At 40.1% G+C, this 17,058-nt stretch overlaps 1 protein-coding gene across 1 annotated transcript; it reads left to right on the top strand.

The window, feature by feature from the left end:
* The first annotated feature begins 834 nt into the window (after positions 1 to 834).
* On the top strand, positions 835 to 3,430 carry TMEM121B (transmembrane protein 121B). The gene has a single exon (XM_063447655.1). The coding sequence runs from the start codon at positions 2,082 to 2,084 to the stop codon at positions 3,078 to 3,080; it is 999 nt and encodes a 332-aa protein (XP_063303725.1). The 5' UTR covers positions 835 to 2,081; the 3' UTR covers positions 3,081 to 3,430.
* The last annotated feature ends 13,628 nt before the right edge of the window (positions 3,431 to 17,058 follow it).

Here is a 17,058-nt window from a genome sequence, read left to right on the forward strand (position 1 = left end):
GGAACTAGAGTTCCGGGCTGAGTAATGTCAATTCTGTGCATCTTTCGGTGAATTTAAGTCATTGGCTTAGATACATCAGCAATGCAATGTGATGGCCGCAGCTCCCGGCTTAAATGGAAATTCTGAATAAGTAACCAAGACTTACTTATATATCCTGATGAAAGTCTAGATTGGGACTGAAACATTGATGCTGTAAATTAACCGAAACTTTTGAAATAAACTGTGATTTAAAAGACCATTTAGTACTCTCCCTTGAGGTAATATATATATATATATACATACATATAAAACTACAGCATATGAGTATATATATATATATATATATATATATATACATGTGTCTATGTATATTTATATACATACAGCTGTTTGTGGCTGTGTGTATAGAGAGAGAGAGAGGTGTTTGTGTATATCTTTGTGTTAGTGTATATATATATATATATATATATATATATATAGATATATATATATACATTTAATTTTATTTAGGATTTAGACTTTATTGTATATATATATATATATATATATATATATATATAGACAGACAGATATATTCATATATGTCATTAATCTATATGCAGTTCAGCCTGAGTGTATGTAATGCTTATTGATTATTTAGAATGCTGCATGTTATTAATGTGATTTCGCATTGTTTTGTATATCAGGGTTTAATTGAACATTTGTTTGTGTTCAGACCTGTATGTGGGCTGCATACAGAACATAGCATATATTATATTGAGCTATTTCCAGTGACTCACTGACATTTTATCCCCCCTCCCATCCTTATCTCCGGTCCCTCCCACCCATCTCCTCCAGCTAGGGGGTGGTGCTCACAGCTCATCAGGCTGCAGCTCCCCATCTGATGGAGCAGAGAGAAGACCCATATTACACACGGCACCCCTGGACCTGATAGCTTGTCCGGGATTTCGGGGATCCTCTCTCCACACACACTAGTTGCCGGTTTTTTTTCCTGCTCCTATCTCACAATTTGTCGCCAGAGGTGTCACACTCAGACCTTGTGTATCCACCCCGGTGTTCTGTCACACCTCCATGGACCCTGTGATTCCATCTAATTCGCAGGTCAGTGCATTCCATCATACCTCCTGGGGTCACACCTAATCAGTGCCATTCTCTCATTTAGCCCGGTGCCAAAACCCACATCCTGCATGAGTTGGTTAGCTCTAAAAATACACACATGCACACCCACCCACACACCCCCTCCCATTCTTCCATAACCTGGCACCTCTGCATGCCATCCATACTGCCTGAGCTCCTCACATTTCCTCCATTAAATCATCAGTCTGGTAAGAAGCCGGGTCATGATAAGTTTTTTTGCAATACCCAGGAATAATATATTTATATATGTACCTTTTAAGACCCAAGTCCAGACATAAAACCCCTTTTATTTGCACTCTGTTTGTTTTCCTAATTACCCACCAAACCTTATTATATCTGCTTTCCCTGCTCTTGAGTCTGAAATAAATGAATTCCTATTTTCTTAAACCTTTTTACTTACTTGCTGTCATATCCCTCAATATTCCAAAGCAGCCATTATGATAATATCCCTTTATGACTAATTATATGTCCTATCTGAATTATAACATTAATATGAATATATTTGATAAATAACCTCCTAATAATGTGGATTGTTTAGTTTTTTTTGCACTAGTTTTTTGTTATGCTGAATTCAACTTGGACTTGAGTTGGGAAACCACTTAACTGCCCTGGTTCATGCAAAATGACCTGGCCTGCCAGCTTGCTAACTACTCATATGCCCTCCTTTACACCTTATTAATATTATCTCCCATGTTTTCATTTATTTTAACAACTGCAAGGGGATTTAAACATTTTACAATTTTTTCCAGAAGTAGTTATACTTCTTACAACATTGGGTACCACAATTTTCATCTTTGTGAATCATCTTCAGTGCTTATCACTCTCACCAGCCGCTGCCATCATATCCTCATTTCTTTCACTGATCATCTAAGCCCTCCGCCACCCTGCCCCCTCCACTATCACCAATACCTGTGGCTTCCTCTTGTCCCCCATCCCCGGCCACCTCCTCCTCTTCCACCTTGGGGATGACGGCCGGGGAGTTCACTCATGGGGGACCAGGAAGGCTACAGCACAGGGGCCCTGGATGTGCTCTCCGGGGCTGTTATAAAGCTCTGTCTGTGACTCTGTTGCTAGCGCAAGGAGCATTGCTTGACCTTTACTTGATTGCTGGCACTGACCTGTACTGGTGCTCCTGGATTGCCACAGACCTTGTTGTGGTAGCTGGCTGGGGAATATTCTACTTCAAGAACAGCAAGGGCCAGAAAACTAGTCACGGGCCCATTACTTCCACAGGCTATGGTCAAGTACAGCGACATAAGAAAGGGCAATTCGCTTACAGTCACCTGGCCTGGCTTATCTATGCTATTGCTTTTACCCCAAAAGTAGCTCTCATACTTTGTACACCCATAGTAGATCAGATTGAAGCTGGAGTACCCCTGGGAAACACAGGGTTTAGACTCACAGTCTCCCTCTCTGTGCCTCTCCTTTGGGCACTTGTTCGTTCACTCAGTATTGACCCCAGAGGATGGATGCATCAAAGGGCCACTGGCTACTTCCTTGCATCTTGTTTGGATCTACTTGATAGCTATGCACTTTTGGAGTCCATGCTGGAAGGAAAACTTCCCCTTACCCCATTATTTCGATACCCACTTCTGGCTGTATACTTTGTGGCTTTGGTCTCCCCTGTACTGTGGCTTTCTGAATTGAACTCTGGGTCCTCAGCAGGTTGCTGCCGCCTCTTTCTGAAGCTTCTTTCTGGTTCTCTGGTAGATGGTCCTCTTCTAGCTGTACGCTGTTTCTTAATGTTAGGTCCAGCTAGTCAACCAGTCTCTATCTTCATGTTGAAGAATATATTTTTCTTGAGCTGTCGTTGGCTTGAAGGGCTTGAACTTTGTTGTCTCCTAAGAGTACCAGGTCCTGACCACGCTGACCGACCACCAGGGCAATTTAGCCACTGTGTATCTGAGAATGACATGGGTCCTCATGCCTATGTCAATACTCTAGCAGTAACCTCACAGAACTGAACTTTACAACACGTCTACCATCTATGTAGTTTCCCTGTAAATATGTGGTTGCATGAAACCTCTGCTGCATATTCTTCTACCCCTAAATTCATTTTTATTTAGTTTACACAAGCAAACTGTCCCTCGGGTCTAAGAGAAAGCTTAAATATTTTCGATGAACTGTCCCAATTTTCTACAAGCGGAAAACAAAGATGGCTGCTGTATTATCTTGGTTAAGAGACTTTCCTGATTTAAACTGATGATTCCCTTGCACAATAACTGTTCTAAGTTCATTTTAAAGTTTCAGTATCTCAACAACCCCGGTGTCTATGTAGTATGAAGTTATGGGATTTCCAGAGATTTTTTTTCTTTAAGGTTTAAGGTGTTTATACGTAAAGAAACAACAAATGAATGAATATTCCTACTCTATGTTACCATTTCATGCCTTTGTTGAAGTAGAGATCTGCACCACAACATCAGGCTGATACATTATCACAACGAAGAGAACAGCCGGGAACTGTGCATCTCTTGATAACTCTCCTGTGCCTCATTATCAACTCAAACTGCCAAGTCGTCAAAGACAGAGTAAGTTCAGAGTTCTCTTTAATAAGTTTACTCAGGCTTATTTGGCATTGTATCAACTGACTTAAAGGGAAGGTACAACTACCATGAACTTAACAGAGCACTGTAGTGGTTATGTTGCCAGGATCGCCCTCGCGACTCCTCATTGTAAGTAGCCAAACCGTTTTAGAGGCCTGCTGGGTGCTTCCCCTCACCCTCCTGCAGGTAGAAGTTAGAGCAAAAAGCTTCTGTTAACAGCTTCATAGAGCTCTCTATGAGCTAACTGCAGTGCAGGGCTAACTAAGTGGCTGAAAGCATCAGCAATACCCAGGAATAATATATTTATATATGTACCTTTGGCTAATGAGCTAATCCCTGCACTGGCAGACTCAGCTCAAATATAGTTTTCTACAATGATTTAACTATTTAGAATGGACAGTTTCCATGGGTACTCATGGTCCATAATGGATGCTTGGTGGATTCTTTTAACATATTTCCAGGTATAGGTAAGGTAAGTAATTGTTGTACTTTGAAAAAACCCTCTATGTCTATGTGTTTTGTGCAACTTCACTTTACCAAGTCTTCTTAAAGACTTGGATACATAAACATAATATTAGCTATGGTGTTATGTCCCCTTTAATTAATGTTCTATCACTTCCAGGTTTCTGAGAGCAAATTAGTTGCTATTGGAAATGAAATATTGATTATTTACTTCCCATATTACAATTACATACACACACACATACATACATACATATATAGCTTTGAAAGCTTGATTTTTATTTATTTATATATTTATTTATTTATTCAGAAAGAAGGTGATTTAGTAGGAGAAGGTTTTTTGCTGTTGGCACATTCTTGTCTTTAAAACTGGAACACAAACCGGGCCTTTATTATGCGTGGGAATCAGTATCTTGTGTTGATGAATTAAACTTTGGGGGGCACAGATGGCTTGTAGGAGGCTGGTATCCCACTGTTCGTAGTCTTCTTGTTTTTTACATTTAATATCAAGGAAACTTATTATGTTGTTTAGAAATAAGCCCTGCGCTCAAACTCCCGCTACTCTTGGACAGCAGAAATTGCAATCATTTTCATCAGCCCATATCTATAAACAAAACTGAAAGAAATAATACTGTGTACTATACCAAATCCCTGCTTTTGTATTACACACAGCCACGTTCTACCACCACTCCACAAATGCCCTGTTAAGCACTAGGTTTTAGATATTTTTCAAATACCCCTTTCTCTCTCATTAGATGTTTTGCCGTTTAGTTGAAAGCAGCAAAGTGAATTCTGTAGTGTTAACTGACTGTCATTCTTCTAATTATTATTATTCATATTTATATAGCGCCAACAAGTTTCGCAGCGCTGTACAATGGGTGGACTAACAGACACGTATTTGTAAACAGACGAGCTGGACGCACAGGAACAGAGGGATTGAGGGCCCTCCTCAATGGGCTTACATGCTAGAGGGAGTGGGGTATAGTGACCCAAAAGGTAAGGGTAGGATAGAACAGTAGGTTGCTAGGATAGTATTCACTGAGGGCTAGGTGTTGTTTTGATGACAGTTGCAGGAGAGGAATTAGGGTGCGGGGAGGGAAAGCTTCCTTGATGATGGCAGGTGAGTTACCACTTTGAGGACTATTGCCATGGTACTAAAAACCTCTGATATTTAAATGTGTATAAAGGTTTGGGATAGTGCATGGTTAACTTTAAATGTGGCTATTGTACTCTGAATTAGTTAAAATATGGATGGCTATTGTCGCTGTGCTTTTTAACCCATTGCAGCATTAAGGAAAACTTACCATTTTTTTCTAATGCTGAAAGTAAAAGATAATGCATCCTTGCTTATTTTGTATTATATTGTTTATTATATTTTAGTGAAAATATATGTGTTAACTCTTCTCAGTTCATCTCCATCCCAATGCTTTATCTGTGGTTGCAGCCAATTTTAGTTTTCTATGATCAGAAGCAGCATTATCTGATAAAACCATGCACACTATGCAGGTTGGAGATAATGCATGTACAACCCTGCATATTAAGCTCTGCCAATCTGTGCACAAATCCTAGGCCAAAGTGTTGGTAAACTGATTTTTCAGGGCTTGACTTAGGATTTGGAATGTGCAGATGGGTGTGAGTTATGAACAGATGTTAGAGTAAAGATGGACAACCTGCCTTTCGTCAACAAACAATATTTTAATAAAACTTTTTTGTTGTAGTAATCCTTGATGACATGCCCCTCCACTTAAAAAAGAAAGGCAAAACTAACACGTTATCCAGTGCAAAGGCCAAGTTCTCCTTGCTGCTCCATCCACCTTAAAGGGATACTCTAGGCACCCAGACCACTTCTGCCCATTGGAGTGGTCTGGGTGCCAACTCCCATCACCCTTAACCCTGCAAGTGTAATTATTGCAGTTTTTATAAACTGCAATAATTACCTTGCAGGGTTAAGCCCTCCTGTAGTGGCTGTCTGTCAGATAGGCACTAGAGGGACTTCTGGCTTCTTAAAACACGAAAAGTGTTTTAAACGACGTTGGACGTCCTCACGCTATGTGAGGACCTCCAGCGCTGCCCGAATCCCCATAGGAAAGCATTTAATAATGCTTTGCTATGGTGAGGTCTAATGCGTGCATGCCACGCATGCGCATTAGGTCTCGCCCGCCGGCTGATATCGGCGGGGGAAGAGAGTGGACGGAGCCTGACCCAGCGCCGAGGGACATCAGCACTGGATTCAGGTAAGTCAGTGAAAAGGCTTTAACCCCTTCAGCAACATGGGATGAGGGGGGCACTGCAGGATCCTGCAGTGCTAGGAAAACGGGATTGTTTTCCTGGCACTGGAGAGTCCCTTTAATTGGTTGTCTGTTGCCAGCATACTATTCACTTTGGCCAATGGCGCCGCCGAATCTTGACTTATATGTCTAGCATTAGAGTATTTTATCTATGTATGTGCAGTGTTTCTTACTGAAATTCCAAAGCACCATGCCACTGAAAATCGCAGAAGTGGTTATGGTGCTTGGAGTAACCATTTAAATGTTTTAAGCTGGAATTTATGTGTCATGTAGTCTAGCTTCAGCTGTACAGCCTGGGGGTGTGATGTCAGTTCTCACACTATCCAGGGAAACATACTGGACATTCACTAACAAGGTTAAAGGTAAAGCTAAAGTGAGAAGTGAATTCAAAGTGGATTTCAAGTTTAAAGCCAAAATAGACAAACTGGACACAGAATATAATGTTTTGGCCTAATTTCTGAAATTCTATTTAAATTCCTTTCGATTGTCACGTGTTAAATCTTAATTGTAGAAAATTGCAATTTCTAATAATAATATAGGAGAACTATAGGGTCAGAAACACTAGGGCCAGGAACACAAACATATATTCCTGACCCTATAATGTTAAAACCACCATCTAACCCCTCTGGCCCCCCCCTTGCTCTCTGTTGCGGACCGTTTCGCTGAGAAGGGGATAAAAACCGTTTAGGCGATAATCCCCTTTTCCATAGACCAGCAGCTACTGCAATCACCAACCTCCCGAACTCCAAACTGCACGTATTCACCAACTCTCGAACAGCAGACACACGAACCCTGGAAGCAGCCAAACAGGAAAAGCAATACGAACAGCTTACACTCCTGGCAATCGGCATACAGTCTAATTCCCCCCAAGAAAGAGACAACACTTCAGCTTCAGGGTTAAACAGCAACAACACTGATTTATTCACACACAGGCTTATATGCAATTCTCCCATGCAAGGGAGGGATTTACAATACACCAATCCAGTTTAAGGTACAACCCACACATCTCCTCCCTCTAACTTATCTGTTAACACAATTAACATGGACATAGTTTTACCCAAGTCTTGGATGTACCCTAAATACTACAGTATCTCCAGATAGCCCTAGTCTGGAGGAACAACATATGTGAAAATCAGCCCATTTGGATAAAGGGTTCGGGAGTTATGGGACTTTAAAGTATTGACCGACCGCACAGGCAAAGTAACCGAAAATAGTTCCATAAGGTTTGGCCTTGCGGTTGGTCTCAGTTAGTGTATTAAAAGTCCCGAACGGCTTGCCATCCGTGGGTTTCCTTGGGTTCGTTGGATTCCCCTTGTGAACCTTAGTCTTTCTACCGAACGGCGGCTTGTTCGGTAGTTGCAGCACGAATACACGGAAGTCTGGAGGTATCAGCGGTGTTTGCTTAGTCGAGTGTCCGATTTTAGTTCCAGACACTCGACGGCAAAACACCGCTGTTCGGGAGCTAAGATGGCCGCCGCCACGTGTTCGTTTGACGAACAAAGGCCACCCAGCGTTTGTCAATTAAGCTGCGGTTAACCGCAGCTTCTGGGCAGTCAATTGATGGCACACTCCATCTCCTAGGTGGTCCCTCGTACGGTAGTTTGTTCGGTAGATAAAATCTACCGAACACCCTGGCAGAAAGCACGAATAAACCTTTCTGCAGGGGAAATAAACCTTTTTCAAGTCTGGTCCATAGTCCAAAGGGAGCAGGCGAGCAACCAGGCTTCTCCAGTTCACAGTGGCAAAGTTGGTTTCGCCACACTCTCCCTAAATTTAGTAAAATCTTACTTGTGTTTAAGTCTGCAGCCGCTGGCTCTGCCCCTGATCTGCCTGCATGGCTGCCATCATCAGAAGTGATTCTGTGAGCCAATCACAATACTTTCCCATAGGATTGACTGAGACTGTCAAGGAGCTGAGCTGAGCTGAGCCAGTGAGCTGTAGTGGTTATTGTGCCTGGATTATTTCTATAAATAACCATGTGCCCCTCCCGATATTGGGTTCTGGATCTGCCCCTGGGTTAGGGCGCGGGGCTGTAATAGAGGAAAAGGGCTGCAAATGGGAATGTAGGAACTGCAGTGGACGGGATTGGGGCTGTAGTAGCATCCTTCCATCCATGTCACCCCCCATTCCATCCATGTCTCTCTCCCCCCCCCCCATTCCACTCATGTCTTTTCCAGATGTCTCCCTCCCCCTTACATCCATGTCTCTCCCCCCTTCCATCTGTCTCCCTCCCCCTTCTCTTCATGTCTCACCCTATGTCTCCCTCCCCCTTCTATCCCTGTCTCTCCCCCCCACTTCTAACCATGTCTCCCCCCCATGTCTTCATTCACAAGCAGCTAAGGGTAGCACCAGCTTGTTACTGTCACATACAGATTGGAACCCACTCCCTGCTCTTTTACCTGTCATGGCAGAGAAGGGGCTCCTTTAAGTCTGGTGGCGCGCTGTTTTGACTGAGCGCTGGGTAGTCATGTGACTATTGAACTCTCTCGCTCTCAAAATAAAAAAATGATTACCGTGATTTTACATAGAATCCAGGGGGCATTTATTAAAATACGGGATATTCCCAAAGTGCCTGGGAGAGTTGAGATGTCTGCAATCATGTTCACATCACTACACCCATAAGCACACGCCTCAAACTATACACTAATTTACTGCTCTTTTTGCTGTAACTTATCTGATGAGTCCAGATGGAGAGTGTTTAAAAACAGCCCTCCTATCCCCACCCCAAGAAAAAATCTAAAATCCCCCAGTCACTATACTGTCTACTTCTTATGTGCCGTTGCAAAGGATTTGGCGTCTAACCCTGGTCCCCCAGTTGATTTCAATTCTAGTCTCCCTGCCAAAAAAGGCCTCTCCTTTGTGCACTGCAACATCCGCAGCTTGCTCCCTAAACTGCATGCACTGAAAGCCTGGTGTTCCCATTACAAACCAGAAATCATTGTGCTCTCAGAATCACGGTTTACAACAACAATACTCCGCCAGAGTATATTCACAGAGCAAAGAGAGGCGGAGGCCTGTTGACAAGTCCATAAAGTCCACCCCTTTAAAAAAAAAAAAAAAAGTATAGCCACCTTGCCATTCCACCTTTGATTTCCTTTCTGGTACATTCGAGATCCCTTTCAGTAAAACTATCACTGTTGCTGGAATCTACCCCCGACCTAGCTCTCTGATGCATTCTCTTTCCCTTTCCAACTTCTTAGTAGCTTAAAAGGGAACTTTTGGTTTTTGGAGATTTTAATGTTGATTGGCTGCATCCTAAAAATAATAAATCATGTTCGCTGTTTAAGACTTTGCAGCTAACACAATTAATTTCCTCTCCAACTCATATTAATATGAAAAGCCCTAACCATACCCGCTAGATTGGATTTTCTTGTTCTGATAGAATCCAGGAGGTGGGTGTTCTCCCTAACAGTTTCAGTGACCACTGTCTACTCTAATGTACTGCATATGATAAATAGGGGCCACTAAATCCCCTCCCAAGGTTATAATCGCTAGGTCTTTCAAGAAATGTAATTTTGAATACTTTCTAAACGATCTCAAGAACCTACCATGGCACAGATTATGTCTAATTAGATAGAAAAATTCAATTTTAAACCTGTGCCTATTAGTGTCCTTGATAAACATCTTAATAATATAAAAATGAAAATCTAGTGTGGACCAGATCAAATCCCAGCAATGTTGCTGACGCTTAATGCGCCAACAATTGCTAAACCTGTCACTACCCTTAACAATGAATCCCTGGTGTCTGGATATATACCCAAACTTTGGAAGACTGCAAGAGTAGTACCTATCCATAAATGTGGTGACAATACTTTGGTATCTAACTATTGTCCGATGTCATTGCTTCCAGTATTGTAAAAAATCTTGGGAAAATGCGTTCACACGAAGCTAAGTGAGTATTATCAACAATCCTACTATATGACTCCTGATCAATTAGGCTTTGGTCCAAATCACTCAACTACAACTGGCCTTTCATAAGTTTGCAATGACATCCAAACTGGCATGGAACAAGTAAACTTAACTAGAACTATTTTCCTTGATTTTGCCAAGGCCTCTGAGTTTTTAAGTTTTTTGCAAAAGACTGCCATGTTCTAGACCATGGGGGTCTTTTGCAGAAAACGTAAAAACTCAGGTATTGGTGATTGTCGCGACCATGGGTTCGATCTTGTGTATCAAATCGATCTCAGCATGTGTCCTTTTCTGATAGTACCTGAATTACATAAATTAAAAAATCCCCAACTATGTATCAGAAATTCAAATTCAAATATGATTCAAATTCAATATGAATTCAAATTCAAATATGAATATGAACTGTTCGTTCAAATATCTAGGTATGTTGCTAGACCCAATCCTTTTGCCTTCACATTGAAAGTCTTTATCCAAAACTAACTGCCCTGTACGGAAACAAATCCTGCCTAAGCCTTACAGTAAGGAAACAGACGGTGCAGTAAATGCTAATGCCAGTCATTGATTATGGGGATGTAGTGTATGCACTTGCGCTGCCAACCCACCTTCATAAAATGAATATGTTGCATAACTCATTATGCTTCTTTCTACCACAATGTAGTTACATGACCCACTGTTGTGACATGATAAAAAAAACTAAACTGGCTATCGCTGGAATCCAGATGCACCCTTTATCTTTCCAGCCTTGTGTTTAAGAGCTTTTATAGGGAAGCTCCTGCCCTACCTGAGCAGAATGCTGTTCCCACCTTTTATAACCTTCGATCCAGTACCAACACTGTATTTAGTATACCGCAGGGCTTGACAAATTTGCTTTGAATCTAGGAGCAAGCTAAAAAACTTAGGAGCTGTTTTTTTTTCAAATGACAAAAATACAATTCTTATAGGAACACTATAGTTACCAGAACCACTGTACTGGCTCAGGTGTCTATAGCCTGTTCCTGCAGGTTTTTTAACAGACATTGATAGAAATGTACACACACTCACTCACTGACACACATTCTCTTACACACTAACAAAGTATTATTTTTTTAATTATTATTTGATACACTCAAATAGATATACACACACACACACACACACACAGACAGATACATACAGACAAATACACATACAGACATACACACATGACAGATATACACACACATACAGAAAAAACAAACATCTTTTAGCCACCCTCCTGTTTCCTACCTTGTGAGCGCATGAGGGTGGCTTTCCTGGGATCCAGTGGGACTAGACAGCAGCAGGTTACTGTGGGGCTGGATGCGGCTGACGGAAGTGGGCTGCCACTGGTCCAGACTCCCCCTCCTGTCTCTGTATCACCGGGCAGCTTTCTGTGCACCAGGAGGAAGTGAAGGGAACTAAACTAATTTCTCCTGGTGCTGAACCAGCACTGTGCAATGAAGGTGGGCGGACAAGTGAGCGGTCGGCTCTACGGAATGGGGTGTGCGGGCAGCAAGCAAAGATATCTTAACCCAGTGCTCTGCAAGCTTGCCATTCCCCTGTGTGGCCTCAACATTACCTTCACTTCCTCCCAGCGGGCAAAGGTGAGAGACAGGAGAATTAGGGAACAGACTGACAAATCCCAGGCCCTGGTAAAAAATAATTCAAAAATAATGTGAGCTCGATACTCATTTTCCTACAGAGCACTGCAATAATAGAATAACCCCATGGACACAGTCAAATCTTTCTCCACACTAAAATTATTTTAAAGATCCATGGCAACATACCTCAATACAGAATGCACCTGTAATCATGGTTGATTATATTTCTTACCTGTTCTGTGTTAAATGTATATATATGTTTGTGTGTGTGTGTGTATATGTATATATATATATATATATATATATATATATATATATATATATATATATATATATATATAAATAACAAATTGTGTGTGTAATATTATATTGTACTCTATTGTAACAATGCAGTGTGTGGGCCCAGAACATACTTTAAATTTAGAGAAATCTCAATGTATCCTTCCTTGTAAAATATGTTATAAATAAATAATCTATACATGTATTTACAGGTATCTAATGGACTCAGAACTGTGCCACACAGAGCCTAATTGCAGTCACAATGCAGTACATGTCTCCGGACCTAACATTCTCGGAATGTCTTGATCCAATTCAAAACAGGTGGGAACAGAAAACACCCTCTGAATTGGACCCCTCTGTTCACTCTGCATGAAAGAGTAGCACTGCTTAGGTAATAAATAAGATGAAACCCAAAGACTCAGTGGTGGTGTCACCACGAAGCTTCTACAGCAACAAAACAGATCGTTACATCGTTTATTAATGTATCCAACCAGACTATCTCCTATTTCCACACTAATAGAATACATATTTTATTCCAATGAGGTAATTTTATTATTGGGTCTCAATAGTTAAAAAAATTAAGGCATCCATAGTCATATATCATACCATTTTCTAAACAATTTATAAATGTTCTAAGAAATGCAGCATTATCTACTTACTTCTCTGTTTATTTCATTTTTTTGCATAAGGCTCTCAATTTATCCTTGTCAAAGCTAATTCTAGAAATGTATATAAGTGCCTAGAAAGGAGATGGATTAAGCACATTATTTAATTTCACTGTGGTAAACATTATTATATAGGCTTTTTCCTTGAAAGATAAAAAAATATATAACTAATTAAGATTACATGCACTTACTTATCTCTGCCATGTAGCAGTTTGTTAGTAAGCAGCAGGACCAAATTATATTATTTATAAAGTGCCAGCCTAAGATACGGTAATAATACACAACAGTGAGTTCAACTACAGCTTAATGTAGCTGTTCTGGTGAGTATAGTCATTCCCTTCAGGCTTTTTATTGTAACCACTGTCTTTTCAGAGAAAAAGCAGTGTTTACATTACAGCCTAGGGAAAAACCCAGTGGCCACTCCTCAGGTGGCTGCTAAAGGTACTTTCTGGGGCAGTGCTGCACAGTGTGCAGCACTGCCATTCCGTGTTTTCACCCTCTGCATTGAGACACTGAACTTTCCTCATAGAGATTCATTGATTCAATGCATCTCTGTGAGGAGATGCTGATTGGCCAGGGTGATGCTTGGCTCTGTTCCTGGCCTACCTCCTAGGCAATCTCAGCCAACCCACTTTTTTCCTATGGGATAACATTGTGATTGGCTCATGGGTCATCACTTCTGACGATGTCAGCCAAGATAGCAGATCAGAGGCAGAGCCCGTACCAGCAGACTGGAATAAATGCAAGATTTTACTATATTTAGGGGGGTAAGTGGGAGGCTAGGAGGGTTAGATGGTGTTTTTAACACTATAGGGTCAGAAATAATTTGTGTTCCGGACCCTATAGTGTTCCTTTATCATCAGTGGAAATTATTTTAGTATACATATTGAAGTGGGTAAACAAATTAAAAAATATTCTGAAAAGAGTTTTTATATAATTTGCATGTACCCAGACTATAGCAACCATAGTTGTAATAACCATTTGAATTTAAATTTTTTTCTCAATGTGGAGGTGGCCATCACAGTGTTTAACCATCTTACAACCTAAGAAAGTTATTAATTACAAAGTATTAAAGAAATCGCTGATAATCACACATGATCAACAGCAGCAGTCAATCAGAACATAAGCTGTGCTGATTTGCACACCGAATTCTCACATGATAAGGAGAAGATGATGTGTTTGAGTTGCATGGTGGCACAGATTGATCACAATGCCACAGTCCAAAATAATTGAAGACAGGATTTATATTTTAAATAATGTTCAAAAAGCAAGGTTTGTGTAAATAGTTTGATGCTGCCATGAAGCATCCTTATCACTTCTCTAGGTATTCTGTTACCACAATGCAATAAGATAGACTTTTGGTGTACCTGCAGAATGTGATAATTAGATAGCTTTATGCACTACTTCAAAAAATACAAGGTTATTCACTAAATTGTTAATTGTCAGAAAGTAATTTTTTTTTCTTTTTCATTAGATCATAACAATCCGTTTGGAAAATGTAGTGAGCTATATTTTTCTGTTCAGTTGCAACCCTGGATGTAAACGGCATGAAAATGACCTATTCTTTAACCCCTTAAGGACACATGACATGTGTGACATGTCATGATTCCCTTTTATTACAGAAGTTTGGTCCTTAAGGGGTTAAATAAAACATACACACCAGTCTTACAATAGGGAATAAACAGAGAGCAATTAAGGCCCCATGGAATCCAAGACAGGTTTCTGGTTTGGGCCCCCATCTCATCATCACATAGGGATGGATAATGGGGCCAAAAAAAATGAGTGGTTCCGGGGGCGCTGTCTAACCCCAGGGCAATAAATGAAAAATCATCAAAACACTGGGATTTTTCTGTCTTATCAGTGAGTGAATATCATGGAATGTACATAGGTCTTACTAAACTATGGATGGTATTTGCAAACGTATATTCTAGTCTACCTCGGCTGAATCATTCAAGCTAAGCTAGCCACATTCCAATAGTCAGTGAAGGGGTTGTTCTCTGTGGTGCTAATTTCCTCAAACATTCCGAAGGGATATATTATAACACAATGTCATCTTTTGGACAACAGAAGGTTCTATGAAAGATTTCACATGGACCATTTGTGTGTTCAGTGTTTTCTAGTGGCATGCCTTTTTGGGTGCCAACAATGCAATTAGTGGCAGCTATATGGGTTTAAATACATCACTGAACTGCACACATTCTAACAAGCTTGTTTTGTAGTCCTAGGGGTTTCTATATGTAGACAAGATGAAAATAACACGTGCTTAATATTATTTATAAAGTGCCAATATATTCAGTTGTTCTGTACGATATGGGTGGGTAACAATGGTTCTACATTATATATTGTATAAGACCCAAAACATGTTGAGCAGTAGAGACAGTTAAAATACAAGACATTTGCATTTAATCAGGATAATGAGTGAGGTAGGTCATGCTTTGAAATTATACGTTGCCCAGATAACTCCCTGTATCTCCTCGGATTGGAAAGTTCTGTGTACAGCTCAGGCCACATAACTCATCTTGGAGTGCTGAATTCTTACTACAGGATGCAGGTGAAATAAGATCCTAACCATTGACTGGACAGTAGGGTCCAAATTTCAAACAATATTGAAATGTTCAAGAGATATTCAATCTCAATCACTTCAGTAGGACTTGGCATGACCATTGTTGTAGTTACAGGTGAACTTAATGAACTGTGTTTGCTGAACATACCTCAAAGTGCTCAAAAGATCTGATGTAACAATAATAAAGGGACACTCCTGACCACTAATGCACTTAAGCTTGGTGAAAAGCTTTATTTGAGAAGTGTGTCATCTATTTTCACTTTTGAAAAAGTGCAGATTTCAATAGAATTTGACACGTTTATAAATTATAATGGTTACACCCCTTGGCTTTTCAATCAGACAAAAGGTCATGCTATTTCCTGGTTTGGTTAGTTTAGTTGCCCTAAACTCAAGAGGCAAAAATGGCCTATAGCACTTCCCTAGCAAAGACTTCTCATTGAATGGCATTGGGAAGTTTGTGATTGGACAGCCACAGGAAGTCTGGGATGGGTTAGGAGGGGAGGGCTTGCAAAGGCAGCAGACAAGAGAACTGCAGTTTTTGCAAGCTGTTTTTAGATATAACTCCAATAAAAAATGCACAATTAAATGCATGCATTTAAACTGTGATTTTTATTTATTTTGTATTTGTGCAGTGGAGTGTCCCTTTAACTAAAGTTTGGGCTATGTGGAAACTGCTCGGACTGTATCAGCATCTGCTTCATTAATAAAATAGGTGCTGATGTTAAATATAAAGGGCAACTTGGCATTCTCTTCGTTTGAACCTTATTTGGCAACATTCTATAAGTTTTTTATCAGTTTAGTCAAATCCTATTCTATTCATGCATGCCTGCAATTCATCTGTTATGAATGAGTTAAGTATTTAGCACATATACCTATTATTCCTACACTACAAGCCCCGCTGAACTCTGTAGAATTAATATGCTAACTTCAGCAGCTCACCATAAGCCTAATGCTGACTTTAGTAATATTTGTTTCGTAACATTAATACAGCCTTTAATACTATATGTAATATGTTACTTGATTAAGTTTTTACCATGGTGCATCTAAAAAATGAAATACCTTCTGTTTAAAGGGCTGTCCTCTGGACAATTCCCATTGGTATATCTGATTGTCAATGCAACAACACACTCAGGATTTATCTCACAAACCTGGTAAAAACAAAAAAGGGCTGTACTTCAGGGTTTTCAATCTACAGTGCACAACCTTACTTACCTTGTAATAATATGTCTAATTGAACAGTCGTCATGATTGGATTAGGGTACAACATGGATGTTTAATTTACTAAATACATCAATGCAGAGGTATACATTGTGCACAGTGCATGCTTGTAATGTACTAGTGAATAATTCAAGTTTTTTATTTTTTAACCGTTATAAGACATTATGTGTAATATAGAAGAAATAACTATTCTATTGTGTAAACACCGTTTTTGTTTGGTTCAAGTCCAATTGCCAAATATTAGTCACTAGCACTGGATTTGTATAGAACTGCAGCTCTTATAACCTACGTCTTTTACTTTACAATACTATAATGGCTTTCAAAAAAATGCATTTAAACACCAAATAAAATGTAAAAACCATGTTACAGCTACAGGATTCTAAAGAATTTTTGAAAATAGTCATTTGACTAAAAATT

This window comes from Pelobates fuscus, chromosome 3 (assembly GCF_036172605.1).
Source record: "Pelobates fuscus isolate aPelFus1 chromosome 3, aPelFus1.pri, whole genome shotgun sequence".
Lineage (NCBI taxonomy): Eukaryota > Metazoa > Chordata > Amphibia > Anura > Pelobatidae > Pelobates > Pelobates fuscus.